General features: G+C 42.1%; 1 protein-coding gene across 1 annotated transcript in view; it reads left to right on the top strand.

Moving 5' to 3' along the window:
* The window catches only part of MAGI2 (membrane associated guanylate kinase, WW and PDZ domain containing 2), a 353,905-nt gene that overhangs the window by 194,476 nt on the left and 134,547 nt on the right, over positions 1-24,882 (top strand). Inside the window, exons 8-9 of the mRNA XM_007450095.1 lie at positions 4,960-5,152; positions 12,354-12,593. Coding sequence (XP_007450157.1) covers positions 4,960-5,152; positions 12,354-12,593 — 433 coding nt within the window. The remainder of the gene's footprint in view (positions 1-4,959; positions 5,153-12,353; positions 12,594-24,882) is intronic.

Below are 24,882 nucleotides of genomic sequence, written 5' to 3'. Positions count from 1 at the left end.
GAGAGGCGCGTGACATGACTTGGTCCCCACCCGCAGGAGGTCTCATAAATTATGTCAAATGGGTTTCTGCCTTCATATAGACAAAATGGTATTGACATCTCAGGGTGCACATTAAACACGACAGCACGGCTTTCGGCAAATAATGAACAGCAGGACTCCAGCTCAAACAAGCATATGGGCATTTTTTCCTGCAAGAGGAAATAATTTTCACAGTTAACTAACAATAGAAATAGAAAGAAATGAGAAATTGCTACAAAGCAATGATAATGGGATTTCCAGCTGTGAGCTGCAAAGACATGGGAAGGCATTAAGATGGAAAGGCTTGGAAAACACTGCAGTGGAGAAAGGCCTGTGTGGAGAAAAACTGTTCATGGAAAGAGAGAGGCGATGATAGGGGCCTTGGCATGCGAGTCCGGTGCAAACTCGTGGAAGAGTTTCAGAAGGCTAGAGCTGGAAATCTGCTTGCCACCTTGTCAAGTCACCCTGGGCTGTAATTATTGCAGATCAGACCTCCTGGGTTTAGACTGACATTACGTAGTGTGGGAAAGAATTAAAGGACTTAAAAGGACTGAAAAGGTGGTTTTGGTTTTGGTTGTTGCTTAGTTTGGGTTCTCTGTTTTGTGTTAGTTTTTTCCCCTGGCTTACGGGGATATCAATCAGCCACTTGAATGTGAATTGCTGTTATCTCATATCAAATACATCATTTTGTTCTGTGCCTTCACAGCCTTTAAGATAAAGTGAAGTTGTGGAGTTTTTGATTCTTTTTTTTTTTTTTTTTTTTTTACAAAAGATGGTTGGAAAGATAAGGCCAGGTCACTTGTTTGGAGGGGTGTCTGTGTGGAGGGGTCTTTCTTGATCTGTTTTGCCACCACGCTGTTCCTTCAGGGCCAAAGCAAGAGAGGCAGGATAAAGAACTCCTCCAAGGGCAATGAGAAAGCTGATGAGTGGGTCCTCAGAGGTTGAAGGATCCAGTGAGGTCAGAGGGATGTGATGAGTAGAGCGAGGCCAGTGTTGGCTGGGAAGGCTCACTGGCCAGTATAGCCAGGGGTCAGCAAGATCAGAAGGAAAGTATAGCCTGATGGGTCATGGAGCCCAGGCCATGCACTCAGCAGACCTGGAAAGTGACCAGTACGATGGGGCAGGAGGCTCAAGCCAGGCACCCGAGGGAAGGTCCCTCAGTGGACTTGGAACGTGACCAGTGAGACCATAGCTTCTGTGTCCACTGGACCAAGTGAGAATACTCAGAACCTTGCTACTCAAATCGCGTTAGATCTACAGACCAGAAGCACCCAACACCTCCTGGGAGCTTGTTAAACATGCAGAATCTCAGGTTAAACCCCAGGCCTGTAGAATCAGACTCTCAGGGTAGATGCAGAATCCTGTTTCAACAAGCTCACGGTGTGATTCATGTGCACCCTAAAGTTTGAGAGCTACTGATTTAAAGGATCAGATATCCTGAAGTATGTTTTCAAGAGCTTAGGTGAACGTAAGAATGTATATATGGAAGTCAGTGTGAGTTAACAGTGCAAGAAGGAATCATAGATTATCCTATCCAGATAGGAAATAAACTACTCAAATGTGTCAAGTGTACAAAGCATATTCAAATTAAAGGAAAAAAAAAAGTTGTGGGTTATTTTCTTTCCTGAATAGAGAGGCACATAGAGCTAGCTCTGTGTCAGCAGTGAAATGCAGGGCACAAAGGTGTAAACTGGCCAAAGACTAAGGAACAACAGCAGCGTGAGAGGCAGAAGCAGTGACAGCGCACGTGGTCAGCCTCTTCCCAGCCACAGTTCCTGAAGGAAGGAGCAAGTGTAACTCATATGTAGCTCATGGATGAGCAGCTCTCATGCCTGCTCCAGTTCCCCACGCTGAGCTCAGTTCAAGTTTCTTTCATAACTATGACAACCTTTCTTTGAAAAAGGTAGAGGGTGGATTATACAATGTGATTATACAATAATATATATATTGTTAATAATTTTACAATACTGTATAATAAGCTATATTGAAGTATTATATTGAATACACTATTTACAAATAAATATGTAAGATTTGATAGAACAAAGTAAAGTACAAAGATGAAAGCTTCAAGTTTAAAAAAAATGTATCCAGTGAACTTCAGTCTTTGCTCAAATGTCAGCTTCTCATTGAGGCCTGATCTAACCTGCCCTGACTTCACCTCAGCCGCATAGCTGACACCCGCCCACCATCCTACTTTGCTCTATTTTTTTTCATAGTACGTGCCTGCTAGCATACAACATAATTTTTACATTTATTACTGTCTGACCAGTAGAATGGCTCTATGGAACAGGGATTTTGTTTTGTTTTGTTTTTTGTTTTGTTTTGTTTTGTTTTGTTTGCAGTACGCGGGCCTCTCCCTGCTGTGTCCTCTCCCGTTGCGGAGCACAGGCTCCGGACGCGCAGGCTTAGCGGCCATGGCTCACGGGCCCAGCCGCTCCGCGGCATGCGGGATCCTCCCGGACCGGGGCACGAACCCGTGTCCCCTGCATCGGCAGGCGGACTCTCAACCACTGCGCCACCAGGGAAGCCCCGAAGGGATTTTTGTTTATTGTTCACTGATGGATTCCTCACACCTAGAAGTGTCCCTGGACTCAATGAATATTTGCCGGATAAATGAATTAATTAGCGAGGAGAGTACTTCATATCACAGCAATAAAACAGAAAAACAGATGTTTTACTGGGGTTCTCCTTTTAATGGATGATATTAAACTAGTAACACAGAAGATAACTTCAAGAGTGTATCTTTGCTGTTTTCCTGCAGCAGGAGAGGAATGAGAATTTTCCTATGTGAAATTTTGTTTTTACTATTTTTGGAGAGTGCCCAATTGCAATGGTAGCTCTCTTAGTTGTAACCTATTTTTTTTTAATTCCTTTTCATCAGTTAGAATCAGAACTATAGCTTAATGTTGGTAATTAAGCTAAGAATTTCTCTAGCCGTTTTTTCTCTGTTACTAGCTATAAACTCTCCCACTGAGGCATACAGGAAATCTAAAGGTTGAAGCATTTTCCTTGGGCTAACCCAGCTAAATGCAGCTTTTCATGGGGCAGTGGAGGAACATAAACATTCATTTTAACTGGCTTTTGCACAAAGCACTTAATAAATCTTTGAAGTGCTCCATAGCGGGTTGAGTCTTTTGAAGAATAGATTGGAATATCTTTAGAAAGAAACTCATAAATTCAGGTTGACAGGACAATGAGGGAAAATGGAAAATATCAGAAGCATATGCCCGACTGCTGGACTACAGCATATGGGCCCAGCCATTTGCTGTGGCCCAGCAGTCCAAGGCTGGCAATGTGTTTCCTGTGAGAGCAATAATGAACCAGTCATCAGAGCACCAATATTCAACAAGGAAGCAAATCTACTCTCTACTCTCCACTCCCCACCCTCCCCCCAAGAATAGGGAAAAAACAGCCGTGTGGTAGGGAATTTTCATTCCTATGGATAAAGAGAGCTATTCAGTGGACCAAGGCTATGAATTCCTCAGGAAGAAAGAGAAAACTCTCCAGACCATAATTCTGCATATACCTGAGGAGGTCTGGGCATTCAGATCTGTGTTGACAGGCCACACTGAGCAGTGTGACCAAGTAAGAAGGAATCGTCTGCTGCCAAACCTGCTGACACACAAGGCTGCAGGTCGTGATGGAGCAACCCTGCAAATTAACTGGAATCCAAAGATCTGAGATTTGAAAGAAATTAGTGCCTGAAAGAAATCAATCCGTGAGCAAGGGATCATTTTATAGACTTAAAATACAACCTAGAATATAGCCTCTGTAATATTATCAGACTAATGGTAACCACTGCCTTCAGATGCTGTGAGGCTAAGCCACTTGGCAAAAGAAAAAACTATTCTTTTGAACTCTGTTGTCCATGAGTTGGAAAAATTGTAGATTAAATAGCAAAACTAAAATATTGAGTGTTATTGCCTTTCCTCTGAGAAAGAAAAAAAGCCTTGCTAATGGGCCCTAATTTGAGTGTTTCTAATGGGAAGTAGGAAACCTTACATCGTTATGCCTTGTGTCACAGTCCCTGGTTCAGAGATTTATAACAATATGCACATTTCCCAGATGTGTACCTCCAAATTTCCTGGTATGGTGGCCACCTAAACAGCAGAAGCATTGCAGGGGACAGGCAGAACTGGGGACATCCTTTGTGCAGAGGAAGTGCTCTAAGTATTCAAAGAAATGGAGCAAAAATCTGGAGGAGATTTGACTGTTCTTAAAGTAGGTCACCTGTCCAGGGAAGGCCAGCCATGAGTTCTGCTTTGTTTTGTTTTATCCTTAACTCCAGCTATTGAAAGCAAAGCAAAAATTAAAAGATAAAAAACACTTTGAACCTTCATCTGAATGTAATAATATACAGCAGGTAGTTTCCCCTGACATTTTTCAAGCACTCACTACGTGCCCTGAGCAAAGTTAAATGCTTCCCATGCACTATTTCTTTCGCTTCTCCCAACAACTCCATGAAGTAGGTCCTATTATTTTATTTCCCCGTTTTTGCAGGTGAAGAAACCGAGGCTTGCGGAGATTGAAAAGCCTTGCCCACGGCGCACAAATAGAGAAGTGGAGCTAGGATTCCATACCCAGTTTGTTTCAATTCAGAGCCCATGTACGGTGGCCAATGACATCAGGTTATTTGGGGTTAAGGATGATAGCTTATGAACCAGTTAGCAAGTGTTCCCCAGACTTCATGGCCATCAGGAGCAAGTCCAAAACATTTATTTCTCTGAGAGGAGTTAGCAACCTGGAAGAGTTAGGAGGGCATCCTTTCAGCCTCTTCGTTTTTCATTTTTCAAGTACATGTTCAGATTTGGGGCAAAGGGTGTAAACAGGGAATAAAATCTTCTACTGAGTTACTTCGTAGGTAAGTAGATAGATGGAAGAAAGGAAGGGAGGAAGGAGGTTTGAAACATAAACATCCTTTTCTTCTCACTGCTTGTCTAGATTTTGATTGGCGCCGTCATTGCCATGGGATCAGCCGACAGAGACGGCCGCCTACACCCAGGAGACGAGCTCGTCTATGTGGATGGGATTCCAGTGGCTGGCAAGACCCACCGCTATGTCATCGACCTTATGCACCATGCAGCCCGGAACGGGCAGGTCAACCTCACTGTGAGAAGAAAGGTGCTATGTGGAGGTATGTAACTCAAACCAGCAGCAAGAGTTGGGGGTTAGGTGGTGAGATGCTTTTGTGAGTCAGGGTCAGGACACTGGAGACAACATTTTAAATCAGTTTCTATATTATATGAGGGAAAAGACCAACCTCGCTATGCCAGATGTAACTATGATGTTGAAAGTGCAGATTTTCGCCCCGCTAGTACATTTCTAAGCCGTCTTTGAGGCTGGCATTTTCCATGGAGTCATTAAAAATTTCTAGCAAAGCCTGAGGCTAATTTAAGATGTGCATGCTCTTTGCTTTTTGGTAGATGCTAGGTATAAGAAGAACATTATAAGAGTGAAAAATATAGCTTTTGAAAATGTTCCTCATTGTGTTTACAAGCCAAGAAACACAGCATTTTGATACCATAAAAAGGCAAGTAGGATGGAAAATTAACTTCCTTTATAGAGCCTGATAAATGGTAACAATAAAATGATTACTCTGATTTAGAAAAATATAGCTATATGTCACTCTGAGAAAGCACAATTCATATAACTCCAAAGTTGTGAAACAGAGAAATTAGAAGTAATTATTCCCTTTACAACCTTTACAGCTTCATAAAAGAATCCACCAAAGAAATACTTTTAAAAGTCAGCCCTCTTAGTCATATTATGATTCAATTTAGCTCTCTTTACCATCTCTCAACCCCCCCAAAAAAGATTTCTGTTTATAAGGAATATGTCCATTACAAGCATTATACTGTTGTTTATCCTCTGAGCACTCAGTAATATTGGGAATATTGTCCCAAACCGCCTGTGCTTTCTTTGCCCTGTGAATTACAGGAGCGACAGTGCCAAAGATGTTCCGTCGTCACCTGCCCCGGTGGCCTGCTGGCCTCTCTACTCAGCCCTGGACTGCTCCTCATACACAGTGATCAATACTAGAATTAGGAGGGACCTTAGGAAGAGCAACGTGAACTCCCTTGTGTTACAGATGACAAACTGAGGCCCAGAGGTTCAGTAGATGCCCTGGTGGTCTGCAGTGAGTCAGTGATCATGCAGAGACCCATCTCCCCAGCCAGTGCTTCTTTCTTTAGTCTACCACCAGCCCCCTGTCCAGTGGATTCAAAGACATTAGACCAACCTTTAGCAAATGTCACTCCCTAACATAAGGAGTCTTCCATATGTGCTATTATCGTAACACATTTGAATTTTTTAAAAAGGGCCACCAGCTAATCACAGCTGTGAATCACTCGAGAGGATAAGGTTTATTAGTCAAACTAAAAGTCCTTTTCTAGTCAAGTCTTGTAGAAAGTAGACTTTGAGCAGGAGCTATCACTTAAAAGGGTAAGTCAGAAGAATTATCAGCCCTCACCTGTAGAGACTGCTATAGATCTTGTATTATGGAGGTTTTGCTAAGAGGTGCCATTCGTCTTCCGAAATTCATGCACCACTTGACCCAGTGAAGTAAAACACCTTGAATTATGCCTTAACCTTGGGCGAGATGCCCCGAGGAAGACAGTGTTTGCTCAGTTAACATTTAACTGTCTCTCACACTCCAAAGTGATTTTTAATAAAAAGTTTGCTGTGGTATTTGTTCTCCAACCCAAGATAAGTTTAAAAATACTGATTTACAAGGAAATACACTGCAAAGTGCAAAAACTAATGCACCAACATAATTTCATGCTCTCCTTGCCACCAGCTGATTATCGTAAATTAAATTTTGTTCTAATCAACCCAGGCTATTGGAGTGTAGGCCAAATGCCTCAAAAATGTATTCTTGCAATTTGTGGATCATGTAACTTCTGTGAAGATGCTCTTTGCTGCAGTTCTTACCAACTTTACTCATTTAGGCTTCCAAGTGCATTTCAAGTGCATTTAGTTTTTGAAAATGTTCTGCTGCAGACTGCTCATTCACACCAGGAGAGTTTCCAAGTTAGTTCAGCCCACTCTTCCTTGAAAGCTTCATGAGTATTGAAAACGATTAAGTTCAGCAAAGGATACTTTGATAGTAAAGTCAATGCCTAGAAATAGGATGGAGCAGATTTTTTAAACGGGCCTAGGAAGACAGCCTTTCTTCATAGCTGCCATTTCTCCAACAGTGAGAAGAGATAGCTACAAATGGATATGACAGTGGATATGCCATTTTCAGGGTTCTTGTTATCATCATTATTATGCTTTCTTAAGCAAATGCAGTGGGAGGTGCAAGCCTGGCTTATGATGAGACGGTTCAAAGCTGAGGGGAAATGAGTAATCAGACTGTGAAGAGACAGAAGATGAACGAGAAGACAGGCAGTGTCACCACCTTCTTGCACAAAGGAGTAATATAATGGAAAAAGAAGTGGGCAGAAGGGAGGTCAGCCTTATGCTTGCCTCCGCTCGTACAAATGTCCTGCCTCACCTCAGAAGACACTGGGCACTGGTTTCCTAGTTGATGCTGAAGAGAAGAAAAAGAAAAAAAGCATTAATTATGAGAGATACAGACTGGTTAGTTACACTGGGCAAAAATTAAAATAAAAACCTGCTCCAAATGTTAACATACCAAAAAAAGTGTACGCACTAAAGATAGAAAGGCAAAGTTTTCAAGTAGGCAATAGCAAACTAGATCCTCAAAAGTGAGAAATGGTGGATAAAAACGTAAAGGATAAAGGATGAAAACATCCAGGAATGTATCCAATTTTGTTTACCGGATAATTTTAGCACAGATCTTGCACCTTAAACTAGTTTTGAGAGGTGCCTTATCCGTGCTACCAGCTCCGATATTTAGTTATTCAGAGTGGCTTTAATTGTTGCACAGAAAGTATAAATATTTACATGTTTAATAATTCAACTTTGAGACGTTCAAACATAGTGACACGTTATTTTGAATACGTACGATTCATCTGAGAGAAGAGTGTCTCTGAGGAATTCCCGAAAGTGTAAATCTAGAATTGATGTGAAAGAAAGTTTTATGACTTAATCAAAACATGTTAGAGTCCATTTTAAAGCTATCAGCATCTTTTTTTTCTAACACCTAAGGGAAAGTCTAATTCTTGGCCTCATACTGAGAAAGGGAAGGTTTTCTTGGCAGCTGGGTGAGAAGTTTAGCCAGCGTTCAGGGTGCTAGTGAATTCCCTGCTCCTGGTTACTATACTTTCTGTCAATTCTAAATACAATCCCTTACTCTTTGTCTATGAGCATGTCACCCATTTAAATAATGTGTCTGCCTTGATGAGCATAAGGTAGGAGTGCAGAAACTCACATGCCTGCAGGAAGGCCAGCCCCTAACATGGGCAGGACCCCAGCCTGCCAGTCACCACAGGGGTGCACTATGCCCATGGACACTCCAGTGCACGTGTCCAAGCTCTACCACACACATACCCCGGTGCCTCAGCCGTGCTTCAAGGCAAGATTTGCCCATCCTTCCAGGGGACAGTCCTGTGAAGAGAGGCCCAGGCACAACCTGGAAGCAGGCAAGGTCTGTTTGGTTACATAGAGCCCTGGTACCCAGTCTGTGATCTTGAAGGGAAACAAGGGCTCCAGCCCAACAAGTCCCTTTGGCCCTGTGTGCTCTTCACTCCACGGGTAAATGAGTAAATCAGGAATTTGCAAGAGACGCTGGGGAGTAGCTGAGACTTGCACATTGCATACTCAGTCAAGGGAGCAGGAATTGCCCAACTCTAGTTGATTATTACCAAATATTTCAAGAGAAACTAGAAATCCAGCTTTCTGTAAAATCACCCTATTTAAAAACATTGGCAATTAATTTTAACAATTATTAAACAAAGTCTAGACCAGCATTGGGCAGGAATAATAAATGGGTCTGCAGACCAGGAGCAGCTCCTGGCCAGCAGTTGACTGTTCTAGTCAAAACCATCTCACCTGAAGGGCATTATCAATGACTCCTGCCTTCCCAAACGGAGACCCTCTCCCAGTCAGCACAGTGATGATTTCCAGTATGACTGGTGAGGACAAAACAGAAGCTAAAACCTAAAAATTAATTATTTGACTTGAATAGATATTAAGTGACTGAATTCTGTACATCCATTTGCATGTGAGCCAGAGGATGAGTCAGGGATGCTGGGAGTTAGTGTGTTTAAAAAAAAAAAAAAAGAAGGAAAAAAATCGCATGTGGTATTTAGTCACTTTCTGACATTTTACTATATTATTTTGAAACAACATTGTTCATCCCCTACACCAGGAAGTGTTGTTGGAGAGAAGACAGTCTCATTTGGGTCTAGAGCCAGCCAAGTAGAAAAATGAGGTGGAATCAGTTATATCCCTCGAAGTCAATCATTGGAAGTCTTCTTAACTCCCTGGTTTTAAATGTGCTCATGGTGGTAAAGATAAAGAACTTTGTTCTAGAGGTTGAAAGAGACATGCAGAAGCAATAGAAAAGTATTCTGTTAATGTATTTGACTCCTTCACTCACCCAGGGACACTCACATTGACTTAGGCAATGATTTTCTTTCTTTCTCCCTCTGGAACCTGCGGCATAGCCACTCCGAGCCACTTACTGCAAAGACAGATAATTTTTCTTTGTTGCTGCTTTACTGACAAACCGCAGCTCTCAACCCCCTAAAATATGACAGCCAGAAAATGAGATCTCTCTTGTCACTGCCTATGACATTTAGTTACTGATTTGGTCCAATAACTCAGGGAGATTTTCAACTTAATGTTGCAGCATAATTGTTTGTTTTTCTTCTTCCTGACTATCTCTAATCACTTTATTTCCAACTTATACAAGGACTAATAAAGGATATGTGCTTCACCAAGACAATAACAGCTTGTCTTTGGATGATGTTTTCTTGTGGAGAGCGTTCATTTTACAGGTAGTTTGAAATTCTGGTGGAAAAGAGGGAAAAGCTTTGACATTGACATTTTGCTCTTTTATCACCTCAGTACATTTCTTACATATGAAAACACCCATTTGTTTTCTTTTATTAAAACCTGATTGATTAAATATTACAGAAACATTCAAATATATCACACAGTAAAAAGCAGTAGCCTGGGTCTTATTCATTCTGTAGTCACAGACAAGAAATGAATACATTTTTGTAAAGACCATTTTTATTTTTATTTTTATTTTTATTTTTTTATAGTGTTTATTTTTACTTGTTGACAGTTTGCTTTATTTATTTATTTATGGCTGTGTTGGGTCTTCGTTTCTGTGTGAGGGCTTTCTCTAGTTGTGGGAAGCGGGGGCCACTCTTCATCGCGGTGCGTGGGCCTCTCACTATCGCGGCCTCTCTTGTTGGGGAGCACAGGCTCCAGACGCGCAGGCTCAGTAATTGTGGCTCACGGGCCCAGTTGCTCCGCGGCATGTGGGATCTTCTCAGACCAGGGCTCGAACCCGTGTCCCCTGCATTGGCAGGCAGCTTCTCAACCACTGCGCCACCAGGGAAGCCCCTAAAGACCATTTTTAAATCTGAGTATCTTGATTAAATGCAGCTCCATTTTCTTTAGGTATCAGTGTAACAAAGCATCTCTTATAGTCAGTGTTCTCGTTCCCTGATTTTTGAACTGATTTTTTAAACAAAATGATTTTTCATTTCAGAATGGAATTCCATCTTACATTAAAAGCCTTCATTGGAACTTTGGCTAATTATTTTTAACTCGCCATATGAGACAACTGCCAGTATTCTAAATAGGAGGCCATATCTAAAGACCCAAAAAGGAATCACTAATTATCATGATTTTCTATGTTATTGTTCCTCTGTCCCATAAACATCTTTTGAGTACACTAATCAAGTTGTAAGATGGACATGAAACGGTCCTGTTTCTAATTACAGTATTCTACATGCCTGCTTAAGTTTTTTTTTTTTTTTTTTCATCCGAATACCAGAACCTAGGTATTATAGTAAAATGACAAAATTCTTTCTTGAATGATGGATCAACTTCAGTTTAAAAACTAGGTTCTCAAAGAGAAGGACAAATACCGTATGCTAACACATATATATGGAATTTAAGGAAAAAAAAATGTTATGAAGAACCTAGGGGTAAAACAGGAATAAAGACACAGCCCTACTGGAGAACAGACTTGAGGATATGGGGAGGGGGAAGGGTGAGGTGTGATAGGGCGAGAGAGAGACATGGACATATATATACTAACAAACGTAAGGTAGATAGCCAGTGGGAAGCAGCCGCATGGCACAGGGAAGCCGGCTCGGTTCTTTGTGGCTGTCTGGAGGGGTGGGATAGGGAGGGGGGGAGGGAGGGAGACAAAGAGGGAAGAGATATGGGAACATATGTATATGTATAACTGATTCACTCTGTTATAAAGCAGAAACTAACACACCATTGTAAAGCAATTATACCGCAATAAAGATGTTAAAAAAATAAAAAAAATAAAAATAAAAACTAGGTTCTCTTGGCTGCCAACTTTCTATCATTTCTCCCTATAAATATACTTGCTTTCTCATGGAAGTATTGGCTTGCTTTATCTTGTTGACAATAAAGTATATTTTACAATAATATACAATGTAAATGAGCAAGGCCTCCAACACCTCCCTTAGAGATTCAAAATTCATCATTCCTCAGCCTGATATCATTGTTAGGTTTGATCCTAGAGTGAGCAAACTAAGAAGTATGTTTCCCAGCTACACAAAGTGAATGAACACTTCTAAGCAGAATATCACAGAATTAAATAAACCCATGGATTTTTAGTAAAATTATGGTAGGTCACTTTACATGGACATCCTCTGGGCTATGAACCCCAACTACAATCAGCACTTCTCACAGTGTGGCCTTGAAACCTCATCCAGATTCCTGTGCCCAGCTGTTCCTAGATCTACTGAAAAAACTCATTGGGTGAACTCTGATGAAGCATATTTCTTACAGGTTCTTTAAGTGGGTTTTATGCATAGCACAGTTGAAGAGTCTATCTGTTTTATGACCTTCTTAGATCAATTATTGTTGTGAAACTGAGAAGCCTGGTATTTAAAACTAGGCATTGTCTTGGCGGGTTGCAGTCTCACCAAGAAGAAGTTATAAACAAGTAGCGGCACAGGGGAAGCTGAGGGAGGGGTTTTACCTGTGTTTACTGTGAAGGATGGAAAGGGGCAAGACCTAGGGGGCTCCATAGCCAGGTTTGTAGCTTTTCAAATACTCTTCACGTCCAGGGGGTGGGGGGAGGAATGGAGGCCAGTCAACCAGCCTGGTAACAATGCCAGTGTCTAGAATAGTGCCCAGTACACAGGAGGCACTCCTTCATCAAGACCCTTGCTAAATAACCAGGTGCCTGTGTACGATGTGTGTTCCAGGGGAGCCCTGCCCAGAGAACGGGAGGAGTCCAGGCTCCGTGTCGACCCACCACAGTTCTCCTCGCAGCGACTACGCAACCTACACCAACACTCACACCAACAGTAGCGCCTCTCCCCCCGAAGGCTTCGCCTCCCACAGCCTGCAGACCAGCGACGTGGTCATTCACCGCAAAGAGAACGAGGGTTTCGGCTTTGTCATCATCAGCTCCTTGAACAGGCCAGAGTCCGGATCCACCATAAGTAAGTGTCTGCTTTGCCTGCTTTTGAATAGGAGCTGTTGTTTTTATTGTTCTGGTGGTGGGGATCCTGGACAAGTAGATCAGAGGACTGTTGTATTCATAAATGTGGAGCCCGAAAGTCACAGCCTCTGGGCACAAATAAGGCATCCGTAGCACTTGCCTAGCCAAATGTTGCCGACTTTGGCTCAGAAAGAATGCAAGACCACAGCTAATGTCGTCCCAAACCCACAGCCCCCATAAAAGCTCTTCATTCATTTTAAACTGGGAAGAAAACAATGCAGCGTGATGCGGGAATTTTGACGTGAGGGGAGAGGTGCTTCTGTTCCGTAGAATGAAACCAGCTGCACAAAGTATCTGAGGGAAAAGCAGTCCAGGCAGAAGCCTTGACGTGGGAGGGTGCTCAGCATTCAGGAAATATACAGAAAATGTGTGGTTTCACGTATACATGGAATCTGAAAAACAAGGCAAATAAACACACTAACGGACCAAAACAGAAACAGGCTCCTAAATACAGAGAACAAACTAGTGGTGGCCAGAGGGGAGGGGGGAGGGGGATGGGTGAGATAGGTGAGAGGAATCAAGTGGTTCAAACTTCCAGTTATAAAATAAGTAAGTCACATGGATGTAATGTACAGTGCACGGAATATAGTCAATAAAGCTATCACTTTGTATGGTGCATAATCTATAAAAATACCAAATCACTATGTTATATACCTGAAACTAATATAAACTTGTAAGTCAACTATACTTCAATTAAATATATATGTATATGTTTATGTACAGATTATGTGTATATAGATACACATACAGAAGCCCAGTACATCTGTGGTCTAGTGAACATGAGCAGTGTGAGACCAGGACATAGAGCTAGGCAGGAGCCAGGCTGTGCAGGGCTTCACACACCCTTGGAAAGCAGCATGGATTATAATCTAAATCCATGGGAACCATTGGAAGGTTTTAAGCGGTAGACAGATATCTGACGTATATTTTTAAAAGATGAATCCAGATGCTCATGAAAAATGAAATCAGGAAGAGAAGAGTGGAAGCATGAGACACAGTTAGGAGACCTTTAACACTGTCCTGTGGATTTGCGCCGGTCATTCTGTAATGTATGAAAATATCAGATCACTGTGTTGTGTACCTGGAGCTAACATAGTGTTGTAGGTCAACTATACTTCCATAAAAAATAACTAACTAAATAAATTTGTAAGTAAGTAAATAACTTAATAAGACAGCCCTGTGGGTCCAGAGTTGCCAGTGCCTTGGTAGAAGTCATGGATGGGGGAGAAGTAGATGATTTCACCTTCTGAGATTCCTCCAAATCTAAGGTTCCAAGAGTCTGTACAACAGGTGACAGTCAGAGGTCGTATCTCTCTTCCAATCAATCATCTTTGCAGATTCTCAGCTTCCTCAGTGGTTTTCCTTTCAGCAGCACTATTCCGGAAGTCACTCATCAGCCAGCAAGCAGTAGGGCAGAAGTGATAGGAAAACTTGTTCATTTTTCATGGACAAGTGATTTGGCCCGAGATGTTGTGGGTAGAAACGCCATAACAGAGAGCATTAGGAGAAACAACAACTGAGTCATGCTGTGGTCCTGAAATTCTTATGAATTGTGGTTGTCCCCAGCACATGGCAAGGGGTGCGGGTATCAGACAATGCTCAAGAAATCAAATTGTTGAGAATGAATAAGAACGTTTTATGATGAAGTTAATGTTAGCAAAATACTACCAGGACTTAATGGAGAGAATTGCCCTGTTTAACTTTAGCTTTGATCAATTCAAGAGTGGAAACTATAGAAGCATTAAACTTTGTGAAAGGTGAAAATGTGCCGAAGCTAAATTACGTACATCTGAAAGTATGATTTCATTTATCTTTTCCTTCATGATGAGGTAAAGAAATAAATCCAGTCCTTAAGCATAGAGTAAAGGCAGGATTCTGTCAATGTGGTGGATTCAGCAAGATTAAAACGACACAAGATTTTCTTGAATTATATAAACAGTCTTCCAATAATTTACACTTGGGGAAAATGTTCACAGAGAGCTTTTGTAGCTGTTCCAGGCATTCAAATTGTTTATTGGGGCAGGATACCTAAAGGACTGGGATAAAATTAAGTGTACTACCACAGTGAAAGTGTTAAGCACTTTAAGTCTTTAAGGTCTCAGCTTTATCTGAAGTGTGACAGCATTATTGCTAAACATATAGGAGGATGTGTGTGTGTTTGCGTGCGTGCATGTGTGCACGCGTACACTTATTACATAAGGAAGCCACAGAGGATTTGTCTATTGCAAATAAGATCCATGAGTCGGGCTTCCCTGGTGGCGCAGTGGTTGAGAGTCCGCCTGCCGATGCAGGGGCCACGGGTTCGTGCCCCGGTCCGGGAAGATCCCACATGCTGCGGAGCGGCTGGGCCCGTGAGCCATGGCCGCTGAGCCTGCGCGTCTGGAGCCTGTGCTCCGCAATGGGAGAGGCCACAACCAGCAGCAACCAATTGATCTTGTAATGTCAGCGTTTAAGATTGCATACCAACGGGCTTCCCTGGTGGCCGCAGTGGTTGAGGGTCCGCCTGCCGATCAGAGCACACAGGTTCGTGTCCCGGTCCGGGAAAATTTCACATGCCGCGGAGCGGCTGGGCCCGTGAGCCATGGCCGCGGGGCGTGCGCGTCTGGAGCCTGTGCCCCGCAATGGGAGAGGCCCGACCCCAAAAAAAAAAAAAAAAAAAGATCCATGCGTGGACAGGGTTGGCAAACACCAGGTGCAAATGCTTACAATTAAATGTGGATTTTTCTTCCTACCAAGTGACATTAGACTGACCTCAAAAGAGTAATTCTAACCATTTTCGAAATGGTATTATTTTACATCACCCTGGAGAGTGGAAAGCTATTCTAGAGTTCATGGTGCTTCCTAGCTTCTTTTTTCACATATTTATTTCTCTTTAATTTAAGAAACTTTTAAAAAAAATTTTATTGAAGTGTAGTTGCTTTACAATATTGTATTAGTTTCTACTGTACGCAAAGTGAATCAGCCATACGTATACATATATCCCCTCCCTTTTGGATTTCCTTCCTATTTAGGTCACCGCAGAGCACCCAGTAGAGTTCCCTGAGCTACACAGTAGGTCCTCATTAGTTATCCATTCCATACATAGTATCAATAGTGTATATAAACACAGGCTGTCCCTATGTTCCGGGAAGAGCATGTTTACAGTCTGTAATTTGCAACATGCACCTGAAAGGTTTCTAGACCTGATGCTACTTCATGCTTAACTACCATAATAATTTTTAATTCTTGTTAACTCCTGTGCCACACATCCGCTGCCAGAATATCAAGGCTCCTTGGGCTCTGTGAGCCCGGGAGAGCGTGATACTGTTCGGATATCCAGGAGTCAAAATCATTTCCAGGGCTGGTGTCATTTTTTTCTCTTCATGTCTTATCTGGGCCCAAGGATCTTGAACACCTTTGTGGTTTATTTTTCAGGCTACTGAGATCCTCTCCTTAGCGGACAGAGCACTGTTATTCATGCCTTCGATAGGGGCACCATCACATCTAGGTGAGGGAGTGGCGTGGCTAACAGCCCAGGTGCTCTAATCGTACTGCCTGGATTTGAAACCTGGCTCCATCATTGACTAGCTCTGTGACCCTGGGGAAGTTATACAACCTCTTTGGGCCTTAGTTTCCTTGAATGTAAAGAGACGATCACTTTAATACCTAGGTCGTCAGGTTGCTGTGAGGGTTGAATGAATTAGTACCCGGAAGTGCTTAGAAGAGCACTGGCTCAGAGTGAGCACTAAGTGTGTGGTCATTGCCATCTAGACCACCTTGCCTGCTAGGAATTATCACCGCGTTCCATCAGCTCGCTCTTCTCGGAGGACGCAGAGTTCATGCTGCTGTCAGCTCAGTCAGCCATTAGTCAGAGCCCGCCACTCTCCCAGAGCAGCTAAATCCGGGCAGCAGATGAGCATCTCTGAGGGCCAGCTCCCCATCCCCCCGTGCTGACCTTCTGGGAGCACAGTGTTCCCTGCCCCCTGGGCCAGGGCTGGGGGCAGTGAGAGCAGCAGCGGCGGCAGCCATGCCAGTCCAGCAGTGGGCCTTTGCTGAGGCTTCAGGCTGGAAGTCTCCCCAGAAATCACTAACCAATAGACTAGAAGAGCCAGGGTAAACATCAAAATTCAGACTCAAAGCTGTGCCTTTTAGGATATCCTGCAAACTTTATGTCTCTGTTGAATAGATCGGAGAAGAGAGGAGAGATGGAGAACCCAATGTAAACTTCCCCACCCTGCAGACAGGAGGAGTGCCCTTCCACAGCTTGTTCAGCTCAGGCAGCAACTTTGCCAAGAAGGCCAGATGTTTAACCAGTTGGGAACTTGGAAAAGTCGAGTTCCTGGCTTATTTGTTGCCTGGCGTTTAGTAGGGTTCTTTATCAAAGCCTCACGTACTTTTTTCACAACGTTATTTCCCCCCAAAATAAAAAAGAACTTTTTTATACTATTAATATAATTCGGGAGCATATTACTTCCTTCCAAAGCTAGGAGGCCAACTATTGTTTGGGAGTAGACAGATCTTAGAAGCCTTCTATGTGAGGTGCAGAAGTACCTTTCTTGATTTAAATTGAGAACAGGTAAGCTTTCTGAGCATTTCTCTCCCATTATCCAAAATATTAAGCTTTTTTTTTTCAGACCTTAAAAATTGGACTCAAGGGAAAACAAAATGGTGTGCAAACCAGAGCCTAGGATAAGAGTGAACCATAACAGGCAGTTGCACTTAAAATTCTTTAAAGGATTCAAAAAAATTTATATAGAAAGATGTTCATTGCCACGTTATTGATAAACATTGAAAGTTGGAAATAATGTTAGAAGTTTCTCCAAATCTGGAAACGTTGGTACATTTGGGAAGTTCAAGGCATTTGCTGCCATTGACTGACCGCTGTCATACTTACTGAGGTTTTGTACCCAGGATAAAGAAGGTAGCCTTCAGAGTCAGAGTGGATCAGATGCTTGCTCTATAAAAATACCCCAGTGGCCATGTGCAGTGGGGTTGGCAGGTCAGTCTTTGGGCCTCCCCAGCTGAAGGTCTGAGTCCGACATCCAGGTTTTATTACAGAGCTATAACCGTCATCACAGGTGCTTCCTGCTCTGCCCCCAAAACCTGCTTTCCCACCAGAGGTTCCCAAGAAGGGCTTTGACACAAGTGATGAAATAAAAGTGACACTGATTCTCCCACTCTTGTAAAACCTGTGAGGAAGGTTATGTTGAAATGTATGGGGTAGCCGTGCGTGGGCAGCTTGGACAGTGGTGTTGGAGGCTGTCAGCCTGTTGAGGGAATTCATAAATTTAGGTGCAGGCCCATCACAAACTGGGAGGTAGAACATACTCCGGACAGCAGCCATAGTAGCAATCCAAGCAGCACCAGTAGAGGAACAGTCATTTCAACCCTTCCTTCCTTTATTCATATTGTCCTAACGGCATCGAGTCTGTTTTCCTCGTCTGTATTGCAAACGACTCACTGGTCAGCCCGCTGCTGCCTCTTAATCTTTCAGCTCTGTACCAGGGCTGAAAATCTTTGTTTCTTTGTGTGCACTTTCTCTGGCACAGGTGGGAGTACAGACTAGGTCACTGGTGACTTTCCCTAACGCCCACTGCAATCTGACATTCTATGAAGACGTTAGTTAGTTACCTTTGGTAAAATGCCCTGATGACTCTCAAAGTCCTTAATGATGTCCATAGGCCCTGGTGTTGAAAAGTTATTCTAGAGATTCAGAAGCTTATCTAACAGGTCTTTTATGACATTTTAAGTATAATTCCCTAATAAGAATGAAATAAAACTGAACAATCAGTAAAGCAAGTTAAGATTTTTTCCACCAAAACTCACCGCACCAACTATGCAGCCACTGAATAGCCATTTGAATTTAGGAGACGTACAAATTAAAACCGAAAGCCAAGACTTCTACAGTTTTGCCCTAATACAAGGAGATTTAAACTAAATGAAAAGTGCATTGGACAACACGTCTGAGCCTGTCTCCAGCTTATCCACTAACTATCGTGTCCCTTGAGCTAGTCACTTGGTCTTCCTGTACCCCTTCCTCATCTGAACTATAAGGAAAGATGGTCTTAATAGCCTTTTCCAGCTCTAGATTATATTATGCCATGAATCAGCATGGAAATATAAGGTATTATGTTAGTTTCGTCTGTGTGTGAAAAACCTTGGGTAAGTCTGAGGCCTGGATTATAGTATTCATTGCCTTAAGTTATCATTTTAACCTTTTATTACTTTCATTTTTTATTATGTTTTTAAGGTGCTCCTAACACTTTCAGTTCTTTTGTTCATCTTATCTTATGTCAAGAAACGATCTGAAACAAGCACTTAAATATATTAAACCAGCTCCCCTTTTAAGACATTTTAAGGCAGTGTTTCCCTCCTTCTTTCGCTTACAGAGTGATAGCATTTGTATATCGCACTGAGATAAAATGGATGAGGCTGATAGAGGCAAAAGGCAACCTCCCCAGGGGCTCTACCCCTAACCTCACTCGACCTCCTTGGGAAGCAATGGCTGTCTTGGCACACCTGTAACCTTTAGCGTTACACTCCTTTTAATGGCCCATAGTTACAAAGATTCGCCCTAAAGTGAAACCTCTGAACCTCAGCAACCAGTAAGTGTCCCATCTTACATTTTATTGCTTTGGGTTATGGCAATGAAGTTTCTTTAGAACTCTGTACTGAGGTTTGTTCATTGATCACCTTAAAAACACAGGCAGCTGGTGCAACTGCTGCTGATGCTGGGACCTTGACTTTCTATAAATCATTGTTAACTTTGACCTATTAATGCTGCGTCTCCAAAAGTCATTGCTGGAAAGTTTCTGAAGTTATATATGTGCTGGAACATGGGAATTCGAAAGCGAGTGTCATTGGTTTCACTATTTGTCATTGGTTTGCAAAAGCAAGTTTCCTTTCAGAGTTCTTAGACAGCTTTGCAACCTGCGATATTCCCTTAATCCTTAAATGAATCTCTGCTTTGAATTCCTTTAACGACATAGTGCTTTTGCTCTGAGTTTTATGCTGAGAGTACTTCACTCAGGAGGCATGATAGTGTCACCCACGCTGTTAACGTGAGTGCTTTTAGAACAGAAGAAATACGGTGGGGCAGGGGACACTATATAAAATGCCGGGTTTCCTCCAAATATTTGGCTTCTAAATATAACTCATGAAACCATAAGATAAGCAAATGTCTTCATAATCTTTTAGCAAATCTACATACACAAAAACGATAAGATTGTATTCAGTCTGCACTGATGTGCATATGGTTTAAATCAAATCAGTCTTTTCTCATTGATTAGTGTGACAATTTCTGCTTCAGGAGGTGGCCAGGGGCTAGGGTACGAGTGGAGTTTCTAATGATGCAAAGTTCATCAAGAAAGGCGGCACTTTCTATGTGTAATCCAGTCTTCTCATAGTGAATCCTTAATCATAACACCCCTGATAAAAATATCTACAGGGTAAAGTTCAAAGACACCTCTCTTATATTCAAGACCCTCGGTAGTGTAAACACAGCCACTTTTTACCAGCAGGTCCTCACAGTTCCATTCCATCAAAGCTGGTGTAGTTACCCCTGAAAGACAACTTTTACTTTCCTGCCCCAGTGTCCATGTTTTGACAGCTGCCACTTGAAATACCTTCTTTTATCCACTAATAAATGTTATCAAGCTTTCTCCCAGGCACTGTGCTAAGAATCTTCCATTGTGTTTAATTTTCACAGCAACCCTATGAGGTAGAGACTACTGCCCAAACAGTAAGCATCGCTCACAAGCAGCTCAAAAATCTCTTAACTTTTTTTTTACATCTTTATTGGAGTATAATTGCTTTACAATGGTGTGCTAGTTTCTGCTTTATAACAAAGTGAATCAGTTATACATACACATATGTTCCCATATCTCCTCCCTCCTGCATCTCCCTCCCTCCCCCCCTCCCTACCCCACCCCTCCAGGCAGTCACAAAGCACCGAGCTGATCTCCCTGTGCTATGCGGCTGCTTCCTACCAGCTATCTACCCTACATTTGGTAGTGTATATATGTCCATGCCTCTCTCTCGCTTTGTCACAGCTTGCCCTTCCTGCTCCCCATATCCTCAAGTCCATTCTCTAGTAGGTCTGTGTCTTTATTCCCATCTTACCCCTAGGTTCTTCATGACATTTTTTTTTCTTAAATTCCATATATATGTGTTAGCATACGGTATTTGTCTTTCTCTTTCTGACTTACTTCACTCTGTATGACAGACTCTAGGTCTATCCACCTCATTACAAATAGCTGAATTTCGTTTCTTTTTATGGCTGAGTAATATTCCATTGTATATATGTGCCACATCTTCTTTATCCATTCATCCGATGATGGACACATAGGTTGTGTCCATGTCCTGGCTATTGTAAATAGAGCTGCAATGAACAATTGTGGTACATGATTCTTTTTGAATTATGGTTTTCTCAGGGTATATGCCCACTAGTGGGATTGCTGGGTCAAATGGTAGTTCTATTTGTAGTTTTTTAAGGAACCTCCATACTGTTCTCCATAGTGGCTGTACCAATTCACATTCCCACCAGCAGTGCAAGAGTGTTCCCTTTTCTCCACACCCTCTCCAGCATTTATTGTTTCTAGATTTTTTGATGATGGCCAATCTGACTGGTGTGAGATGATAGCTCATTGTAGTTTTGATTTGCATTTCTCTAATGATTAATGATGTTGAGCATTCTTTCATGTGTTTGTTGGCAGTCTGTATATCTTCTTTGGAGAAATGTCTATTTAGGTCTTCTGCCCATTTTTGGATTGGGTTGTTTATTTTTTTTGTTATTGAGCTGCATGAGCTGCTTATAAATTTTGGAGATTAATCCTTTGTCAGTTGCTTCATTTGCAAATATTTTCTCCCATTCTGAGGGTTGTCTTTTGATCTTGTTTATGGTTTCCTTTGCTGTGCAAAAGCTTTGAAGTTTCATTAGGTCCCATTTGTTTATTTTTGTTTTTATTTCCATTTCTCTAGGAAGTGGGTCAAAAAGGATCTTGCTGTGATTTATGTTATAGAGTGTTCTGCCTATGTTTTTCTCTAAGAGTTTGTTAGTTTCTGAATAAGAGTTTGCCTGACCCCTCACCCTTCTTTCTTAAGTGTTTTCTCCACTTCTTATATGGAATTCTTTATTTTTTTTAATTGGTTTGTCTGTAAACCCCTTGATTGTTGACTGCTCTGTTACTGCCTTTCTCTTATCATGTCTTATTACTATCATTGTCATTTTACTTTTATAGGTTTATGTTTTGCTACCCCTAAATAAATTGTAAGTTCCTTAAGGGCAAGAAATGATGACATTTCTTTGAATCCCTCACAGTTCCCGGTAGCATACTTTTTAAGGATTTGTCACACAATTTATGTTGGTGGGATGGGATTAGATCCTCATATAGTGATCAGCGCTATCCTCATCAAAGTAAAAGTGTGAATGTTCTCTGGTCTCACTTCCTATACACCTAAACCTAGCTGTTCCATCCCTTAGAGGCAGCAAGACATATCTCTGAGAATGAGCAAAGAACTCAGGGGAGGAAATGTTTGCAAGCTGGTCCTCACGCAGCATGAGAAATTGCACTGTAAGAAAGTGGAACTGTAACACAGTGTCCCAGAATACAGATTTCACATCAGTTGTTCTCAACCTGAGTAGATGATTCTGTACCAGCTCAGGGGTGAAGTCTTAGATGAGAGAGGCCTCTAAGAAATCAGGCCCCAGCGAACCATCTCAGTGCCTCTGGGAAGCCCTCTAGTCGTGAACATCTGGGTTGCAAAACCCTTGTCCTCCGAAGGGCCAGGCTTCCGGCCTCTGTATGCCCTCCGACTCACCTCATCCTGGAATGGCCATCCATCTGTATGAACATCACCTCAGCGATAATCATATCATCCTAAGCAGAAAGGTTTGGATGGCAGCCCAAGCTCCTTAGAAGAAAGGGTGACTTCAAATTATTTATTCATTCACAATCCTCATTAACAAAGTAACCCCTGTCTGTTCCCAGTGAACAACTTCTAATTCACATTTCTTCTTTATAGGATCATACCCAGGTAAAACCAGATGACTAGGACCTATTGATTAAATTCCATTTTTTATTTCAGTCCTGAGCATGACTAGGTTTGTTCCCAAATTAAAACCTGGCTGCCTAGGTCTTACCAGTAAGCAGACAAGCAAACAACAACAAAAAAGGGTTTGGCATAAACTCTAAGTACTCTGATATCTGAACATCCTCGCATCTATTAACTAAAATGGAAAGACGGTTGTAAGCATTTTACTTCTTAGTACCAACACATTTAAAGATCATTAACTTGTAAAAAACAAGTCCACAGAGACACACCATCATTCTTATTTATTCTCAAGAAGAGCAATGCAACCTATCAAAACAAATCTGTGGGTGCTCACCGTGTATTTTTTTTTTAATTCTAGACCACCTTTCGTATTTGAATGGATCTCATAAATCATAAGCTTCCCCCAGTGGGAATCATTCTTCAGGAGGGTTTTATTATTATGTTCAAAGACTCTCCGGGCAGTGGCAGAAGGTGGATGTGCGAATGCCTTCTTAGCTTCAACTATTTGGTTGTCTCAGAGCTTGTTGGTTGGTGATCAGTAGCTGTTTCCTCTGGACTTATGTCCTGCAGCCCCTTGTTATTCACTAGATGGCACAGGGAGATCGCAGCTGCAAAAAGAGCCCAGACTTTGTGTACATGGTCCCCCTCTACCAGTGGAAAATGCCCATCACCCTCCCATGGAGTTCAAACAAATCCTGAGCCTGCAGTTCACTTTTGCAAAAGACACATTTTCTTTACAGTCTATTCAGGGCCTCATGTTGGATTAAATTCTCTGTGATTTTATTTTTCTTCTTTTCTCCAACAACGTAAGACAAGCTGATACCACATAGACATCTATTTTAAAAGCATGTTGTTAAGTGAACACAGTACTGTTATTTATCACCATTTTCCAGCTATGTTGAAAGAGTGCTATGAGGGAGTATTTTTCCCACTTGGACTGGGATAAATAGCATTTCTTTTTGTACCCCAGCTTTCACCAAGGACTCAGGGAGTACCTCTACCCAACTCCTTCCTGCCAGACCACATCCCGGTAAAAGCTCTCTTGTTCACTTGACCACCAATAATTTTGAAATTTAAGCTGGATTTTTTCCCAAACAAACCACTGCCAATCTTTGGTTAGAATTATTTCTAAAGATTAATCAGTCAGCCTCCTCTGGATGAAGATCACTAGACATTCCTAACATGTATACTGTGCCAAAGCAAATTAATTAATAGTGGGGCCTGCTACTGGCATATTCATTTTCCAGTCTGATCTCTTGCACATCTTATTTCTCTAAGCCAGGCAATGGTTTGCTCCACAGACATACCCAGATGTTGGGCACCTGATGAACCCATCTGCTTTCTCAAGGGTGAGGTGCCCAAAACCTTCTGTTCAGAGACTGTTCATAATATAGATATATATTTATGGATTCATCATAGGGGAGAGTCTTCCAGTAAGCAAGGGTACATAGTTTAAAAGGTGTTCTGGCAGAGAACAGTTGAAATAACATGAGATAGAAGAATATTTCCACTTAGAAGTCTTCATTCAAATGTTTTTCAGACTTGCTAGATGAACAGCAAGATGAAAAATAGCTTACTTTCCTGTAGGCATTTGAAAAAATTCAAATACAATAAAACCTTTATTGTATTGGTTGCCAAGTGTCTTAGTCCGTTCAGGCTTCTGTAGCAGCCACCAGATTGGTGGCTTGTAAACACCAGTGTACAGAAGTTTATTTCTCACAGTTTTGGAGGATGGGAAGTCCAAGATCAAGGCGCTGACAGATTCAGTGCCAGGTGAGGGCCAGCTTCATAGACGGCCCATCTTCTCGCTGTGCCCTCACCCCTCATGTGGGGGAAGGGACAAGGGATATCAGTGGGGTTCCTTTCATGAGGGCACTAATCCCATTCATGAGGACTCCACTTTCATGACCTAATCCCCTCCCAGGACCCCACCTCCAAATAACCTTCACTCTGAGGCTTAGGTTTCAACATATGAATTTGGAGAGGACACAGACGCCCAGTTGGTAGCATCAAGTTAGCCACTGATAGTGAAGCTCCCTGGGGCTAAGTGGCTAAGAGAAGGCTGACAGGCATGGCTTTCAGCTCCAATCAATGTGCATGCTCACAAGCTTTAAAGTAGGCCTCCTAATAGCTAAGTTCATATCCTAGCTGAGTCTATACACAACTATATATCTTTCATTCTTTTTTTTTTTTTTTTT

Source organism: Lipotes vexillifer, unplaced genomic scaffold, assembly GCF_000442215.2.
Source record: "Lipotes vexillifer unplaced genomic scaffold, Lipotes_vexillifer_v1.1 scaffold712, whole genome shotgun sequence".
In the NCBI taxonomy this organism is placed as follows: Eukaryota; Metazoa; Chordata; class Mammalia; order Artiodactyla; family Lipotidae; genus Lipotes; species Lipotes vexillifer.
The sequence above is the reverse complement of the archived record's forward strand: the minus strand, read 5'-3'. Positions and strand labels throughout refer to the sequence as shown.